We start from the raw sequence: 18,943 nt of genomic DNA, 5'->3' as shown, positions 1-18,943 counted from the left end.
AGGAACAGACAGATTGACAACAAACCTTCTCTTTTATAGCTGTGCAGATATTTACATTCAAGTGATGCTAACAAGAATAACTATCAGGGTATAATAAGATTAGAATTAATAAATTCGAAGGCTAAAATTCTATTTAATATGTTTGCCCAATCAAAAATTGGTTTTCAGGAGGGCAATAACTGTACCACATGGAACAAATACAATAAAGATGCCATTAAAGAAATTCATAAAGCATATCATTCAGGCTGGACCCATTATGGATGACTTAAACATTCTCTATATACTGTATTTCTTAAGCTTTCTTTAGTAGTTTTAATTTAACAAAATAAATGAAGCTTTAGGCTGAGAAATAAATAAAAAGCGTCTGATAAGTATACAAGTGGGGAATGGTCCATTTTAAAGTTGCAGGTAACTGGCTATAAATCGCATTGTCCTCATAGAGAGGATCACTGAATGATAGTGTAATACAAGTGCAGAAAGCCCAAAAAACTGGTGTATTTTCTCTCTACTACCATATACTGATATTATCCTGTGTATGTTTTTGTAAAATTTTGCCAAGGTCTGACCAGCTTTATATATTATTTTTGCTGCTAGCTCTTCCACTAGTATAAAGCTTTACATTACATATTTCGGTTTAGATTAAAGCTAATGCATTTTTAGTGGATATAATAAACAATACTTCAAATATAAAAACCTTGTCTGGCCAGTATTAAATTCACCTCAATTGCATTAGCACTGCTCAAAAAAGCATAATTACTTATGAAAAGTATGTCTTTCAAAAGGTTGAAAACTGAAAGTGCATTTCAACAGCTGGCACATTCATTGCTCTCTGCAGCACTGGATCAGATATATAATTCTAAGCATATTTTATCCTCCTCATTCAAAGTATTCAAAACATGGATTTAGCTTATTTGTCTTGCACCCCAAAACACGAGGCCGTGTCTCAATACTTCATTAAAAACAACTTTATTCAGCTTGAAACAGGAACAGCAAGGTTATTTATTGTTGTGGGATCTACCATTCTCCTATACACAGACACAGCAATCAGGCATGGTTGGGGCCAGATTAGCGGTCCTGCATTTATAACGTTCCTTGCATCACCCATGGATGGCAAGTGCTTATAGTGCGACCGCGACTGACTTAGATCTGCTGCGAGCTACTACAGCATTGGGAGCCCACAGTTGCCCCAGCAACTGATAAACTGTCTTCCATAGATGCAGAGATTGCGCTTTGGAAAGCTCTTCAGCGTATTGTCCCACTGGGGGTATCCTTACAATTTGTCATATAATATTTTTGTAAAACACAATTCCAATTATTTACTGAATTCTATTTTCTTATGAACCCAAAATTGTTATAGACATGTTTTAGGTTTGAAATATGGCATATGACTTATTTAGAACAAAGCAAAAAATAAACAATAATACACAATAAAACCTTAATTTCTACGCACACAAAAATAAGACCTATAACACATTTATTCTGAAAATTCAATCATTGCTTTAGAATACTTGACAGAAAATTGTTACTTTAATTTCATTAGTGTGCTGGCAAGCAGATCACTGTACTTGCTGGGTAAATACATTAATTATATAAGCAATAATCTGAAATATAAAAAATGTGGAATATGCTAAATACACTAACTTGCAATCAAATAATTTACTTACATACTAGCAAAAAATAAAAAAGAATAAGTAAATAAATTAATTCTTTGTCTTACCGGCCAAACAAGCTGTCATGGACACCATACACAGAACAAACACTAAGATCAATTAGGCCTTTAGGTTTAGTAGCTCTCTTCTCACTTTCAAAATATATTAATTGAGAATCATTGCCTTCCAAAATGAAATACAGATTTTTCCACCTTTTACTTTTTCCTAGAATATAAATATTAAATGAAATGTAACATACTAAACAATAATAATAAATTACATAAAATCTGGTACACACGTTTTTACCTTTATTCATTTGGAGGTAGCCTTTTCTTACAATATTTTTGTAGAAAGCATCCTTTGTCTTGCGTCTAATTGTATTGTAGATTTCCTTCCCATCTACAATATCTATGAGCACTTGATCATGGTGCTGAAAAAAAAACAGAACTATAAGAAATATGTATGTACCAATGTGTATGTGTATTATATACACATAATGTACATACACAAAAACATGGTGGCAACCTCTGCATACCGGCACACAAGCTATGGTTTGCTACAAGTGTACAGGTTACAAGCCAATAGGAAGCTACCATTATTCACACCTTTCAATCACCAATTATTCATTAAGAGGTTACTCAGTAATTACAGGAGGACAATATCTATGTAAACCATAAAGTACATTTATAAGGTATTCTGACACCTTCACTTTTTCACATTTTGCTATATTCCAGCCTTGTGCAACAATAATTTAAATTGATTTTTCCCCCATATTAAGCAACACTCAATACACCACAGCAACAAAGCAAAAACAGGACTTCAGATATTCTTGAAAATTTATTAGAAATATAATAATATAAAATCACATTGACACAAGTATTCATACCTTTTACTCGGAACTTAGTTGAAGCACTTTTGGCAGTGATTATAGCCTTCTTGGGTATGACAAGCTTTGCACACCTGGATTTGGGGATTTTCTGCCATTTTTCCCAATAAAATCCTCCCAGGTTTTGTGAAGTTGGATGTGACCATAGGTGGACAGCCAGTTTCAGGTTACACAAGAGTTGTTCGATTGGGTTCAAGCCCAGGCTCTGGATTGGCAACTCAAGTTGTCTCTAAACCATTCCTCTGTTGTTTTTGCTTTGTGCTTAGGGTCACTGTCTGTTTGGATGGCAAACCTTCATCCGAGTCTACACTTCAGAGATCTTTGTAGCAGGTTTTTTATTAAGGACATCTCTGTAGTTTGATCTGTTCAGCTTTCCCTCAACACCTGCTAGTCTCCCAGTCCACTGAAAAACAACACCACAGCATTGTGCTGCCACTACCAGTGAAATAGTAATGCACAAGTGATGAGTGATTCTTGTTTTCCAGACATAATGCTAATTTTGGTTTCCTCAGACCAGAAAATCTTATTTCTCACGATCTGAGAACTCTTTAGGTGCCTTGTTGCAAACTCCAAGTTTATAATAAAGCCCAGACTGGTGGAGTGTTGCAGTGATGGTTGTCCTTATGGAAGTTTTCCCCCCCATCTACACACAAGTTCTCTGGAGCTCAGAGACAGTGACTGTCGGATTTTTGGTCACCTCATTTATTAAATCTGTTCTCAAGCAATTCCTAAGTTTGGCCAGGAAGAGTTGGGATTGTTAAAAACTTCTTCCACTTAAAGATTATGAAGGCAACAGAGCTCTTGGAAACCTACAATGCTACAGAATTTATATGTGGCCGTCCCCAGATCCGTACCTCAACCTAATCCTGTCTTTAAGATCTGCAGGCAATTCCTTCAAACTCATGGCTTGGTTTATGGTCCAATACATAACTGTCAACAACTGACATTATATGGATAGTTGTGTGCATATCCTAGTCATGTCCAATCAACTGAATTAACCACTGGTAGACTCCAAACAAGGTTGAGAAATAATAACAATAATGATCAATAAAATGGGATGCATTTGGCCCAGAGTTCAAGTGTCATAGCAAAGGGTCTGAATTCTAACATCAATGTGATTTTTTTTCCCTTGCCAAAAATCCTGTTTTCACTTTGTCTTTCTTGGCTACTGAGTGTTTCTTCATGTGGGAAAAATAAATATAGGTAATCTGTAACATATAAAGCAAAATGTGAAAAAAGAAAAAGGGTCTGAGTACTATCCACTGTTTGTGTGTGTGTATATCTGTCTATTTTAAATTAAAAAAAAAACCACTACCATATTTCAGGTTCAAAATCTCAAGACTAGAAAACAACTGACCTCAATTAGATTTTTTGTGATTATTATATATTACATAATTAGTAGTTGGTGCAGAGAATTAAAGCTCTAAGAAACATTACTTACCTGTACTGAAACTGGTTGCTTTAAGGTGTAACCTTCCACAATTTGCTCTTTTTTATAGTGATCTATGATATCATCAATACTAGAACAAAATAAAAAAAATTAACAAAACTAAACATGCTCCTGAAGGAGTTTATTTTTATTCTGAAAAGATGTTTGCTTTTTCTTTAAGTTTCAGATACTGAGACATGTTTTAAACTATTTTCCAATTTAATTTTTTTTATATTACCAACAAGATCATATTACAAGCAAGTGAACATGTAGAAACTGATTTGCATGTGTGCAGTTAATACACAGAAATGGCAAGACTAAATATTTAATTGGCTTTGAATACAGCAATGTTTCATGCTCATAACTGCCACCAACATTTCAAAAATGGTCATTCATCTAAAAAAAACATCCAGATAACAATGGTTACATGTTCAGAAAAAGACAGAGGCTGGCACAGCTTGTACAGCAGGGGTGCCCGATACGTTGATCGCGATCAACCAGTAGATCAGAAAAGTAGTGCAGGTAGATCGCATTGCATTCAAAATTTTTTTTTTTAAATGTTAGTCTATCACAAGAGTTCCCAAAGTGGTCGATATTGATATGCATGTCCACACTTGTTTGGGACAAGACGACGGATAATCGATATTGGCTGAATCAATCTGTCTTGTACAGTCATGCTTTCATAAAACACTGGAAAATGGTTCGCTTGATGCGACATGTACTTATTTATGATTTGAACTTTGAATATAATTATTTATTGAGGAGTAGTGCTACGAAAAAGAAAATGAAAAGAGCACAGTTTATTCGAGCTTTATTTATTTATTTTTGTTTATCACAGGGGCTGTCGAAATTGTTTGTTAATAAAAGTTTTTATTTCTTAAGATAATAATATGACCGAACCAAAAAAGAAATGCAGACAGTACAGCTTGGACTATTTGTACTTATTTTGACATTTACATATTTATTTCATAAATGTCAAAAATGTAAAAAACTCTACTCATATTGTTTTGCTTTAATTTTCGTTAGTGCAGGTTTCGATATTAAATGTTGCAAAAGATAATGCCATATTCCATAGTCCTTTTATCTTTTTCAATCATTAATTACAAGTGATTAAAATGAAAAGTTTAATATCTAGTGAAATATTTAATATAGAGTACTGTTAAAATGTATTAATTTGAGTAAGTAAAGTAAATGACTAGGGGGTCGACGATTTTTAAACTTTTTGGTAAAGGGGTCTGCGGCTTAAAAAAGTTTGGGAACTCTTGGTCTATCATATATCCTCCATATGGCATTTGCCACTTGATTGACATACAGGGTGGCCAGTCTGAGATCTCTTTTGTTCTAACACGCTGGTCATCCCGCACGCACGATCAAACGCACGAGCTACTGCAAAACTACGGCTATCTATGTGATCTAGTTAGCCTTCCAATTTATATCGACTAAAGAAGGGATTTAAAAAAAAAAATTTGTTGGTTATGGGCTGGATGTGGAATTGGAAGAGGATTTTTTTCTCTCACAATGTCACAATCGAAGTGCGTTTGTTTGATCTGTCAATCTGTCATTGCTATTCCAAAGAAGGAAAATGTGGAAAGGCACTTTCGAACTGTTCATAAAAACTACGAAACTGACTTCCTTCCGAAAAGTGATCTGAGAAAGAGAGAGGGAACTAAAATCGCAGTTATCACTCGGCTGAATTCAAAAGCAAAGGCAGACACACCGAAGCATCGTTCCGGGTGAGTCACTCGATTATTAAGCATAAGAAGTCCTTCCAAGATGGAGAGATGATAAAAGATGCCTTCGTTGAGGCAGATGACTAGGGAGAAATTCCTGCTGAGATTTCAAGACCCTGGCCGGAGAAAAAGGAGTCTCTCCTTGTCATTAAACATGCAGAATACAAGCAACTTAATAACGATCAATGGCCGCTAGACTTGGCATTTTTTAACCAATCTGACCAACATGTTGAATGAGCTTAATTTACAGCTGCAAGGAAAAGAGAAAATCATTGTCAATATGATTAGCTCAGTTAATGCTTTCAAACGAAAAATGTAACATCGGTCCTCAAAGCTGCAGCGCCTTGATTTGGGGAACATCCAAAACCCTGCATCAGAGCTGGAGACGCAATGGAAGGCGTGTATGCAACATGACAACATACGGTACACAGAGCAGATTGAAAATTGTCTGTCAGACTTTATCTAATGGAAAAAAAGTAACAATTCGAGAGTTGCCCAATGTAACTGAGTAAAAGTACCATTTCTTCTTCACAAATGTACTCAAGTAAAAGTAAAAAGTACGGTGTAGTAAAACTACTCTTAGAAGTACAACTTTTTTTTAAAAAGTTACTCAAGTAAATGTAACGGAGTAAATGTAATTCATTACTACCCACCTCTGATACTAATATATATATCATTTTTAATGTAGGTAGATAATTTTGACTTGGTCATTTTAAAAGTAGTTTGCAAGGCGGAAAAGTGTGGGCAACCCCTGTTGTACAGAATAACCTTGTTTCAGCTGGTTATTTGACACAATCTTGTAATTGCAACTGAAGACAGTGAGGCAGATTGAACAGTTAACACACAAATGTGTTAAATGACTTACTGTTTGCTTCTCTACCATCTAATGCAGTTGCCTCAAGTTCTGCAGACACAGTATCAATGTACTGGTCAAAATCACTTCTACCTGCAGATGTGGAAGAGATTCACGAGAACACAAACTTTCACTTTGTATAGCCGATTCACTACCTCTCAGCCAGATCAATCTATTGTCACCACCATCAAACCAATACTGAAGAGTTGATCTAACCAAGACACTATGGATATTTTAACCACAACATCAAACTCAGCCACATAAATTGGCAATAAAACAAATATTGCTTCCAGTAAGTGTGTCTAGTAAGGAAGGTATATACATTGTTTATGAATTCCACTAAATGTTCCATCCAGTGCTTAGCAATACCTTATCTTTGGCCAAGGTCAATGTTACTCCACCCTAGGTCCTTTCAGAATAGCTTTTGTTATTTCCCTCCTATTATTCTGAAGTCCTGAAAAGACTTCCAGAACCTCTTAAAACTGTCTGAAAGTCCTCTGCAATGGTCTCAGAAGACTCCTTTTACAAACTGACTTTTGATTCAGCCATGGCTACATATGCAGCTGGCATACAATATACAAGTATACTTCCTTCATAAACTTCCTTTCTTTCTTTAACAGTGGTGGAAATAAAACGAGTTCTATGGGCGCTACCATGACAGGTATTGAACTCCTTTGGTCAAAGCACCGTGCACTGGGAACTACAACCAATTATCAGTCTAGAGTCTCTGCCCTTGCATTTTTTAAATGCTGGGTTCATTCAAAATTATTCTTGTAACAAAGTAATCTTTAAATAGACTGGGCTTACTTAAAAGACCTTCTTTACGTACTTTTTAAGAATGTGTCATAAACTCAAACTGTTGTTCTTCTAAATGTGACCAGGATAATCTAAAACTACTATGAATGGTTAAGGCTTCAGCTATATAGTCACAAATCTGTGTAATGCCCCATTCAACACCAGTTTTTAAAATCAGTTTAGCATATCCCCAAGCTAGAACAACAAATAAGGTAGTTCACATTGCACCTTTATTAATTATTTATTATAAAAAAGAAATACCCAGGACATCATCATGATTCTTTCCAATTCAGTTTTCTTTTCCCAGGATCCCATGGCGGCACTTGGTGCCACTGGTATAGTTCCAAGCTAATATCCTATGGAAAGTGAGTTTAAAGTTGTTGGAAGCCTTGAACTTGTTTTTCATTATGTGTTTTTACAGTTGTGGATTTCATCCTTTATTTTTGATACTACAGAATGTTTAGGAGGGGAATAGTATCCAATTTTTTTTCTCTCATCTTTAATGGTTAACGGGCAATATCAAGGCAAACAAATGTAATCATTTTTTGATAAAGTGCTTACTACACATCTCCTCTGAATCTCATCTGCTCATGCCCCTGAACATTCTTTTCTATCTCAGCCATTCCTGTACTGCAGACATCAAATCACTCTGCCGACATAGCTATCACTTCTTCTGTCACAGTGCCTGCCACCTAGCCACTTTGGACTGGCCTTTACTGTATGCCAGGTGATGAGAAAATTATGGAGACTTTGCCTGTGCAAAACTGTAGGGCTGATGTTATCTTCCTAGCGATGCAGAAGGTACATGCAGAGAAGCTTGCATTGAGCTGAAAAGGGCCCAGTGGCACAGGAAACATTATGCCTGGTCCCATTTCCTAGAAAGGGAAATCAAATGTCTTAAATGTCTGTTGATCCATGACTCTGACATTATACACTATGCAAATCATACACAGGATAGTCCTAGCTCACCATGAACATCTGCTCAGATCTACACTAACTCTGTAACATCATTTAGCCTACCTGGATCAAACTAGTAATAACATCCACCTGCTGAAGAGAGCCTGCTCCTTCTTTGATACAGCAGGAAATAATGTGAAGATTATTTTTTCATATTATTTCACCAATGCATTTTAACACCATACATTATTTATAGCTGGAGAGAAAGGGAGAAGCTGTGGTTGGTGAAGACAGATGCATCTATGGCATTTTGGAATATGACCTGCATGACTAGCAGACCAAAGTTTGTATGGTTACAGTCCTGTTAGAAGAGAGATCCTCCTAAGGGTAGTATTGGCTCCTGTTCTGTTCCTTATGTATATCTCAGACATTAGGTACAATACTGAGTAGTGTGATTAACAGAAATTCATATGTTAAAGCTATGAAGAGATGCATTAGTGAAGGGCAAGATATTAAGTACAGAATTTTGGTGGTAAATATTCAGTGGTGCATATAGAACCAGCTGCAGCTCAGCACTTGCAAGAACACAGAAAAGTGGTGGATTTCAGGAGGTTCAGGACCCTTCTTTCTTCTGCAACTATTTTTCTAAGGAGGCTCATGTCCTCTGGAATATGCAGGTCTATACTACAGATGTTTAATCAGCCAACTACAGATGTTTATCATTCTGTTGGAGCACGTGCAACCTTCTATGCTAGAGTCTGCTTGAGGAAATGAATTACTGCAGGAGATGCAAACATCCTCAATAAGGAAGACAAGCTCTGAACTGAGAGAGAAAGAGGCAGTAGGGAAGGACAATTAAGAAAATTCTTGCCATTCACAACATGTGTGCTGCTGAAGACAGCACTATAGGAAGTAATTTCTATCAGCAGCCATTACACTCTATAATGGGACCACCAACGACTGGATTGTGTTGACCTCTCACACTCTTTACAGGGTTTTGTGTTGTTGTTTGCATGTTATAACGGCATCTACTATTTTCCTGAAAAAACACGCGTATAGTGTTTAAGTTATTAATCATCAATGTACACAACTTACACAAGCAAGTTAGAAATTCCATAGACATCAAAAAATAGTTACAGAACATTGCATAATATTACTCCAAGAGTAAAAGCGCTATTTACCTGTTGTAGTATCTTCCTCCCATCATAAACTGATTGGTTGGAGTGGGGCATATTTTAAACCTTTGGATATTTTCATTAGTTCGAAAGAAGAGTGAATAGTCACCAGGCGTATTGTCTGAAGGTCTAACAAGAAAACTGGAGACTTGGCCAACTAAAAAGACAACCAAGTACATATCAGTGTTATATATATATATATATATATATATATATATATATATATATATATATATATATATATATATATATATATATATATATATATATATATTTAAAAAAGCATTTTTGAAAGCTAGGAAATAAGATAATGTAACAAATTTAAATAAAATTAAATTAGTGCATATAAATAATTAAACAGAACAATTTAACTTCAATGGGTCTAGTATTAATTCACCTATTATCATCAGTAGGGGTTGGATTTGTAATAAACTATTTTTACTATACAAATAAATATAATTCTCAAACTACAGTACATATATGACATTTTTAAGAGTGAAGATTTTTAGCATATTAAAGAAAAGTCACTGTACTTTAGCATCTTCCAAGACTTAAATACTGTGCAACTGGAATGCAAATTTATCCTGTAATTAAGCAGCAGACAGCAATGTGCTTTCTATAAATTAATTTCTATATTGGTTCCATATTTTAAGTGAATGAAGTACAATCTAATTACTAGAAACATTTATTAATGATTGAAGCACAGAGTAGAGCACATTGGGAGAGAACCTATTCCAAAATTTTATTTTCCAGATGATACCACACAGGTGCAGATTCAGCATTTTCTTCTTCGTCCCATTGTCTCAAATTATGAATATTCACAACTAGGGTTGTGAAGCATATCAGCACTGGAAAAGTACCGAAAAACACCAATTTTAAAACTGTACAGTACCAGCATTTTGTGATATTTCAGTACCAGAAGTAAACATCAGCTTTCCTCAATTCCCCAAAACATTTGCTACTGATGGGGAAAAAAAACATCAGTTACATAGACTTCCGACCCAAAAAGACACACTTGAACACAATTGAAAACTCACAGCTATCAAGAGAGAGATGGTGCACCATACCCGAGGTCTAAAAGTTGGTATCAATACCAAAGTCAAAATTTTTGTATCAATCCAACACTATTCACAACCCAGTAGTATAGCTGAAGGTCAGGTAGTGATATGCAATCTTTAGAGATTGTTATATTGAGAATGAAATGTTGAACAGTAAATATGGAATTCTTTCAACACAAACTCTTTATCTCGCTTTTCAGAAAACATGTTTTACAAGCTATGTTTTGCTTGTATGCAGGTGTCTATATGTATATACAGTATATACAAACACACACAAAGAAACTGTATATATAAAATTTGTCAAAAATCATTCAAATTAAAAAATGCCCATTGAAAATCAAAACAAGATGTTAAAAATATCTGAGCAAAATTTCCAGGTTTACAACAAATACATTACACACATTGATATTGCATACATACCAGTCATTAACAAATTATATGCTTCTTGCTTGTTGATCTTTCCATGGTACCAGCTAAAAAGAAATTGAATAGTTGTAAAAGGTATAATGGCAAACTGACATCCATGTTTTAGATTATAAAAAATTAGCAACAGTAAACAGAATTATGAAAGTTAATTCTCAGACAGAAATATAGTTAGTCACCCCTTGAAAAGAGTTTAAAGAAAACATCATTGGTATCCAAGCCCATCTATGATGATAACAAACAGGTAATTAGTGTGTACTAAAGTAAATAGTTATTAAAATAAAAAAGTACATTACAAAAGTTGTTAACTAAACAAAGTCAACTTAATAGTCAACAGCTGCTAATAAATAGCCAACTAAACAAAAATAATTGACATGCATTTGGGGACACGCAATATAGAGTGTATTTGCTATAACAGCTTGATCTTATCATTGTTTTTCAGCAATTTGATTAATATCTTAAAAGTGTGTATTAAACTGGTTAGTTGTTTGCTGTTGGAAAATGATGAGAACTGCTGCCCTTTAGTGTTTGTGTTTTATTTCTGTTTGTATGAACATCTCCATATCAAATATAAAGAATTTGTTAAGGAAATAAAATATTTTGCTTTAATGTATTAGTGTATGAATGACATAACAAAAAGGAAGAATTATGCAAATTTCACATTGTTACATGTGCGCTTGTTTTAGTTACGCAAGTTAATTTAAATTCTTCAGAGAAAAAGCAAGAAAATAAAATCAAGAAATACTTTTAGGAGGATAAAGCTCTTCTGCCAAAAACTGTCATTAAAAGAGTAATCATTTCTGTTGCTGCAATATTTGATTTCAATAGTTACTTTGTGTTCCATTTAATAAAGAATTTTTTTATATATATAATTATAAGTAAAGCATTCGGCAGAAAACATTTTAGAATGCTTAGTTAGACTGCTTGGAACAACAAATCTATTAAATACAATTACATTAAAATTGAATAATAGAAAATAAAAGTATATCATATACTTAAATTGTGCTAATATGTCATATCAAATATGGTATTTATTGTTCCATACAGTCAATGGCTACTTTGTTAGTTACACCCATCTAATTCTAGGTCTGACTCCTTTTCACTTCAAAACAGACAATTCTTCAAGGCCCAGATTTAAAAAGGAAAGAAACATTTCTTAGGGCTTGTGGTCTATACTAATTTCATGTAGTAGCTACAGATTTTTCAGCAACACAATAATGTTGTAAACTTCCTGTTCCACCTCATCCTCTATTAGCTCCACTGAGCTGAGATCTGGAGGCTGAGCAGGCCACTGGAATAAACTGAAGTCACTATCACCATCATGCCACCAGCTTGAGATAATCTGTGGTCTTTAACAATGATTAAATATGATATGGCATTCATGTGATACTAAACTGGTATTAAACCCGGAGGGGGCTTGGTACCAGGCCAACTGCGGTTGGGGAAAAAAAAATATCTTTTAAAACAGATTTCGACCCATCATACAGGTGAAATACGCCATGCACAGACACAAACAACAACTTGTTTGAAAGCCACGGGTGTCTACTATACACTCATAGAGATCACATTGTTACGGTATGTAAAGTTGACTTTTAATTTGATATTAAATCACATGTGTGCTGCGTCATACAACAAAATCAAAAAAATTAAAGCCAGCCTGGTAATTTTGAACATGGAATACCCAAATGTTATACATCAATCAAAAGTTTCAACCAGCAAATTTCTAACAACCGAGTCGACCAAACACAAGTCTGCCATGAGCCAAAAACTGGAACTGTCACACAGTGTGCCACATTTTCGCGTGTTCTAGTATATAACTCCACAAAACAGCAGCAAAAATAAACAAATCACATTTTGGTACTTACAGCATGTTCCAGTCAATAAAAGGAGGCTTTGCACGTGTCTCTATATGGAAGCAGCACTGAGTAATCCAACAATGCAACAACATGGCTGAGGTGGCTGGCACCTAACATGTAGTATTTCTGGCAAGGGTGGCTTTTTCTGAGTGGAACATTCTCTCTCTAACTTCACACCATTAGATAGCTGATACAATAACATTTCTAATGTCACCCAATACTGCCATGTTTGAACAAAATCTGCCGCTCTGACATGCAAATCAACCTCTGATGCCCATTAGGAAGAAAAATTTTTGTGTGTTGGTGCATAAAACTTCACAAAGCAACAGCAAATATAGCCATTGTATGTAAGAAAAATGTATAGCATTTTCTGCTGAATACACCAAGCCCAAGCATGTCACCATGCGACAAAGTTTTAGCAAAATACTCGCCATCAAAGAGCAGGAGGCACATCAACACTGGCATCAAGCAGCAAAGAATTCCATTCAGGTGACTGTGGCTCAGTGGATTGTGCCATTGCAAGCTTTATATCATTTTATAGCTGATGTATAACATGGCCACGTTTGGAAAAAAAATAGATGTGCCAAAGGCGAACAAAATAAACGAAAATCCGCTTTTACGGGGGGAGGTGTGCGTGTGTGTGTGTGTGTGTGCATGCATGTATATATGAGAAATTTATATTTTATATAAATTTTATATTATTTATATTTATATTTTGGGCATCCCTGCCAGGAAAGGTTCCTGTGGTGGGATGGGTGCCCATGGTGCCAAAACCTGTAACAATGTATTTGTTTGTGTTATCAACTTTTCACAGAACCAGATGACATGAATGGGAACACACCAAGGGTGAAAACATTCACCTAACATTGCTTGACCTTGAAATATACTGCATTTTCTAACAACATTTGGCAACAGTTTTTGAGTAAAGGAATGTTTAAACTTGACGCAAGCACAATTTATATCAAATTTGAGAAGTTACGTGTTAAGTTCTAGGGAAAAATGAGTGTCTTTCCTTTATTTATTGCATAATAAGGCTTTATTATAGTGTTCTCATCTCAGGTGGAAATTGCTGAAAAATGCCCGCCAGGATGTGAGAGGTGTGTGTCCCTACATCATTACACTACCACCACAAGCCTGTATCACTGGAATTTTTATACCATATTCAGACTCCATATGCATTTTGGAGTAGAAATCGAAATTCACCATTTTCCAATCTTCAATCATTTGGTGAGGTCCACGTCAGCCTCATATCCCTGCTCTTACCTGAGAGGAGTAGGATTAAGAGTGGTCCTGCTGGCTGTAGCTCATTGGCTTAAAGGACTTAACAGTGTATTTATAGAAGTCCTTGTGCAAGTCCACTGTTTCAAAAAGATGTTACTTGAAAATTAATTGCCCTCTTTTAGTTTGATATAGTCTCCTAGTCTACAATGATTGCTTCTATTAATAAGGTGTTTTGGCCACCTCAACTGCCACTTTCCAGATATTTTTATTGCATCATTCTCTGTAAATTCTACAGACTGCAGTGCATGAAAATTCTTGAGCCGTTCCTAAGACATTGGAATCATAATGTCTTATAACAACAATCACAACTTAATCAAACTTGCTTAGATCATGATTCTTGGTTATTCAGGTCTTTGGTCAAACATCAACTAAATCTCCTGATCAAGTTTGCATGCTATTTAGAGTGAAAGCATCCAAATGATTGACTGCTTGGAGAAGCAGGCTACATGTGTTTACAATCAGGTATATCTAAGAAAGTGGCCATTAAGTGCAGATGGCATCACAGTACTCTAAGCTAATGTTCATAATTTATATACACAATTGTTTGAAGTAACACCTTAAAAACCCTCAGCTTATTAACTGCACTTTTTCCCGTAACACTCTCTCGTCTCTCTCGTAATGTTAATTGCAGCCAGAAACATTTCGATCAGGCTCTGTGACAGGTTAATTTTACTGTGGTTTTTAAATGCATTATACAGTGGTGTGAAAAACTATTTGCCCCCTTCCTGATTTCTTATTCTTTTGCATGTTTGTCACACAAAATGTTTCTGAACAACAAACACATTTAACCATTAGTCAAATATAACACAAGTAAACACAAAATGCAGTTTTTACATGATGGTTTTTATTATTAAGGGAGAAAAAAAATCCAAACCTAAATGGCCCTGTGTGAAAAAGTAATTTCCCCCTTGTTAAAAAATAACCTAACTGTGGTGTATCACACCTGAGTTCAATTTCCGTAGCCACCCCCAGGCCTGATTACTGCCACACCTGTTTCAATCAAGAAATCACTTAAATAGGAGCTGCCTGACACAGAGAAGTAGACCAAAAGCACCTCAAAAGCTAGACATCATGCCAAGATCCAAAGAAATTCAGGAACAAATGAGAACAGAAGTAATTGAGATCTATTAGTCTGGTAAAGGTTATAAAGCCATTTCTAAAGTTTTGGGATTCCAGGGAACCACAGTGAAAGCCATTATCCACAAATGGCAAAAACATGGAACAGTGGTGAACCTTCCCAGGAGTGGCCGGCCGACCAAAATTACCCCAAGAGCGCAGAGGCGACTCATCCGAGAGGTCACAAAAGACCCCAGGACAACGTCTAAAGAACTGCAGGCCTCACTTGCCTCAATTTAAGTCAGTGTTCACAACTCCACCATAAGAAAGAGACTGGGCAAAAACGGCCTGCATGGCAGAATTCTAAAATGCAAACCACTGTTAAGCAAAAAGAACATTAGGGCTCGTCTCAATTTTGCAAAGAAACGTCTCAATGATTGCCAAGACTTTTGGGAAAATACCTTGTGGACTGATGAGGCAAAAGTTGAACTTTTTGGAAGGCAAATTTCCCGTTACATCTGGCGTAAAAGGAACACAGCATTTCAGAAAAAGAACATCATACCAACAGTAAAATATGGTAGTGGTAGTGTGATGGTCTGGGGGTGTTTTGCTGCTTCAGGACCTGGAAGGCTTGCTGTGATAGATGGAACCATGAATTCTACTGTCTACCAAAAAATCCTGAAGGAGAATGTCCGGCCATCTGTTCGCCAACTCAAGATGAAGCAATCTTGGGTGCTGCAACAGGACAATGACCCAAAACACACCAGCAAATCCACCTCTGAATGGCTGAAAAAAACCAAAATGAAGACTTTGGAGTGGCCTAGTCAAAGTCCTGACCTGAATCCAATTGAGATGCTATGGCATGACCTTAAAAAGGCGGTTCATGCTCGAAAACCCTCAAATAAAGCTGAATTACAACAATTCTGCAAACATGAGTGGGCCAAAATTCCTCCAGAGCGCTGTAAAAGACTCATTGCAAGTTATCGCAAACGCTTGATTGCAGTTATTGCTGTTAAGGGTGGCCCAACCAGTTATTAGGTTCAGGGGGCAATTACTTTTTCACACAGGGCCATGTAGGTTTGGATTTTTTTTTTCTCCCTAAATAATAAAAACCATCATTTAAAAACTGCATTTTATGTTTACTTGTGTTATATTTGACTAATGGTTAAATGTGTTTGATGATCAGAAACATTTTGTGTGACAAACATGCAAAAGAATAAGAAATCAGGAAGGGGGCAAATAGTTTTTCACACCACTGTATATATTGGAGTGGACCTATTTTAATTTATAAAACATGGTGACACATCATAACAATATAATTTTAATGTTACACAGTGCAGTGCAATATACATAAAAAGATACACACTGCATTATTTCCAAGAGAAAATTAAAATAAAATTACGTGAACTAAGGAAGGATAACTTTTAATAAAATGGCATAAAAGAAGTTTAACTTTTTGTCTTCTATATTCAAGGATTTTTCACCAAGATACAAAATTGATATAGGGGAATACATTACAATTTGTGTACACTTTTGCAAAAAGAAAGATATGGCATAAAGAAGTATAATGTGTACATCCTGCAAAAACATTCAAAAAGTATCAAACTAACAGGAATATACGCAAGACTTAAAATAAAAATACATTAAAAAAAAAGTCGAAAATTGGGGCATGTTATTTTTTTCCCCCAATTTTTATACTACATACAAGAATTTTAAAAACACAAAATACAATTAACAATTACATAGTACTTAAACATGCATCATGGCTTCAGATGCACCTATTAACATACTGCATATACTTTGAATATAATCCATTAAATAAATAAATAAATAATTTAATGGCTTTATTTACCTAGTCATACACTAAACAAGCCAATTCATGAATTCTGGTGGAAAATCTGTAAGAAATCCATTCTGAAACTAAGTGTTGCTTTATAATCATGTATAGGTCTAGGATTCATATTTTGACTTTAACATTTGCCTTACAAAACCAGCCTTGACTGTGAAAATACATCTCTGTGTGTATGCATGTGCATAAATAACTTGCCGAGCAGCACAATTTCAGGAGCAGTGTTGGGGTAAAATTTTAAAAGTACCTTACATTAAGTAGTCTGATTAATTTTCAAAAGAGGTAACATAATGCAATGCTTAACTTGTTAAAGTAAAAATACCTGCTGTATTATTATCCAAGTAGCACTTGGTACAGGTAAAATTCCATTAACACGAATATCTTTACAACGAAATTTTCATTACAACAAAGTATTTTTATGGTCCCGACAGCTTCCCCATATGACACGAGTCTACAGAAATCTTGTTACTACGAAGTAGTAGTACATACTTTCATTACAATGAAGTGCACAAAAGACCTTGAAATGCCTGAATGAATCATCCACAGAGCAGTTAGTTCTGTGGCCGCAGCTCAGTTGTGCACAACGATCCCCAAACAGAAACACTGTAATTTTTTTTCTTTCTTTGAACTTTCCTTGTACTGTTTTTTTGTTGCCTTTTTTGCTTCCTGTGGTTTTCAGTGATACCTTTTACTTATTGCTTGTCAACATTTGAAAAACATCCACTGGAATTTAACTCACTCTCACCCTCATATAGAATAGGCAGACACGGAAAAATGAGAACAGTTCATATTAGAAGAAAAAAAACACATTTTTTGCAGCTCTCGATTGCTGCAAAAAGAAAAAAAGATGTTGCCAGTGAATTCGGAATTTCGCCATTGACACTGTCAACTTTCTTGAAAGACAGAGTAAAAAAAGTAGAAAAATCTCAGGTTGCAAATGTATGTGAACTGCTGCATTTGAAGATGTCGAAAAAGCCATTTTTATGTGGTTCAGTGATGCTCGTTCAAGAAACTTTCCTATTAATTCGGCACACATTCAAGAAAATGTGAGATTTGTAAACTCCCTTGGGACCTCCCCCAACTAGACAGCAAGCCGAAGAGCGTCCCAAAGTGAGATCTGCGCGTCTGTATGGGGCAATAGCAGGCTCACAGTAAACAGAAAAGATCTTGATGGGTGATTCAAGGTTAGGAGCACGTAAATTGAAAATGCAGATACTGTAACAGGATTACTTGATCACTGATCTGGCCACAATACTGCCTGACTGCTATATCTGTGTATAGCAGAGTGGCAGATCACGCTACAATAAATAACTGTGCCGTTCCTGTTTCAAGCTAAATAAAGCTGTTTTTGCTGAAGTACTGAGACTAAGCCTCGTGTTTTGGGGTGCAAGACAGAGACTTGTAGCTCGACCATGATCTTTTATGATTTGCTTCTGTGGCTTTTTACTGCAGCAATGTGAGCCTCCTATTGCCCTGCCCCAGCAACAGATAAACAATCTTCCACAGACACTGCAATCGTGCTTCAGGACACACTTCAGCGTGTCGTTCCCATTGGGTGGGAAGTCAGAAACCTCAAAATATGAAGAAGAAATAATGATTTGGCTCCTGACTGATAACTGTACTGCCCACAACATGCTTCCACATTCAGATAATGTTCACTTTGAATACCTCCCACCCAATTGCATGTAATGCAATGCATGGCAGTGCTTCAGCCATTGGATTTGGGCATCATTTGCACCCTGAAAGTGTATTATCGCAAGGAAATGCTGAGAAAAATTCTCGTCAGCATAACTTGTAGGCAGGAGATTAAAAGTAACGCAAAAGAAGCTATTGAAATTATTCAATTATTGCAAAATTATTGCAAACGCCTGGATACAAGTTAAAGAAGGCACTATAGTAACAAATACAGAACCTCGTTACAACAAAATATTTTTTAGGTCCCTGGGAGTTAGTTATAATGGAATTTTACCTGTATAAGGCAAGAAGCACATATATCCTTTTGAGGA

General features: G+C 35.7%; 1 protein-coding gene across 1 annotated transcript in view; it reads right to left on the bottom strand.

Annotated features, from left to right (window-relative positions):
* Positions 1–18,943, bottom strand: part of LOC120532863 (ras GTPase-activating protein 1-like) — a 183,507-nt gene that overhangs the window by 63,878 nt on the left and 100,686 nt on the right. Inside the window, exons 7-11 of the mRNA XM_039759308.1 lie at positions 10,893–10,945; positions 9,421–9,571; positions 3,977–4,055; positions 1,956–2,079; positions 1,718–1,874 (exon numbers count right to left, since the gene is read on the bottom strand). Of these exons, the coding sequence (XP_039615242.1) occupies positions 1,718–1,874; positions 1,956–2,079; positions 3,977–4,055; positions 9,421–9,571; positions 10,893–10,945 (564 nt within the window). The remainder of the gene's footprint in view (positions 1–1,717; positions 1,875–1,955; positions 2,080–3,976; positions 4,056–9,420; positions 9,572–10,892; positions 10,946–18,943) is intronic.

The sequence above is a fragment of the Polypterus senegalus genome, chromosome 7 (assembly GCF_016835505.1).
Source record: "Polypterus senegalus isolate Bchr_013 chromosome 7, ASM1683550v1, whole genome shotgun sequence".
NCBI lineage: Eukaryota > Metazoa > Chordata > Cladistia > Polypteriformes > Polypteridae > Polypterus > Polypterus senegalus.
The sequence above is the reverse complement of the archived record's forward strand: the minus strand, read 5'-3'. Positions and strand labels throughout refer to the sequence as shown.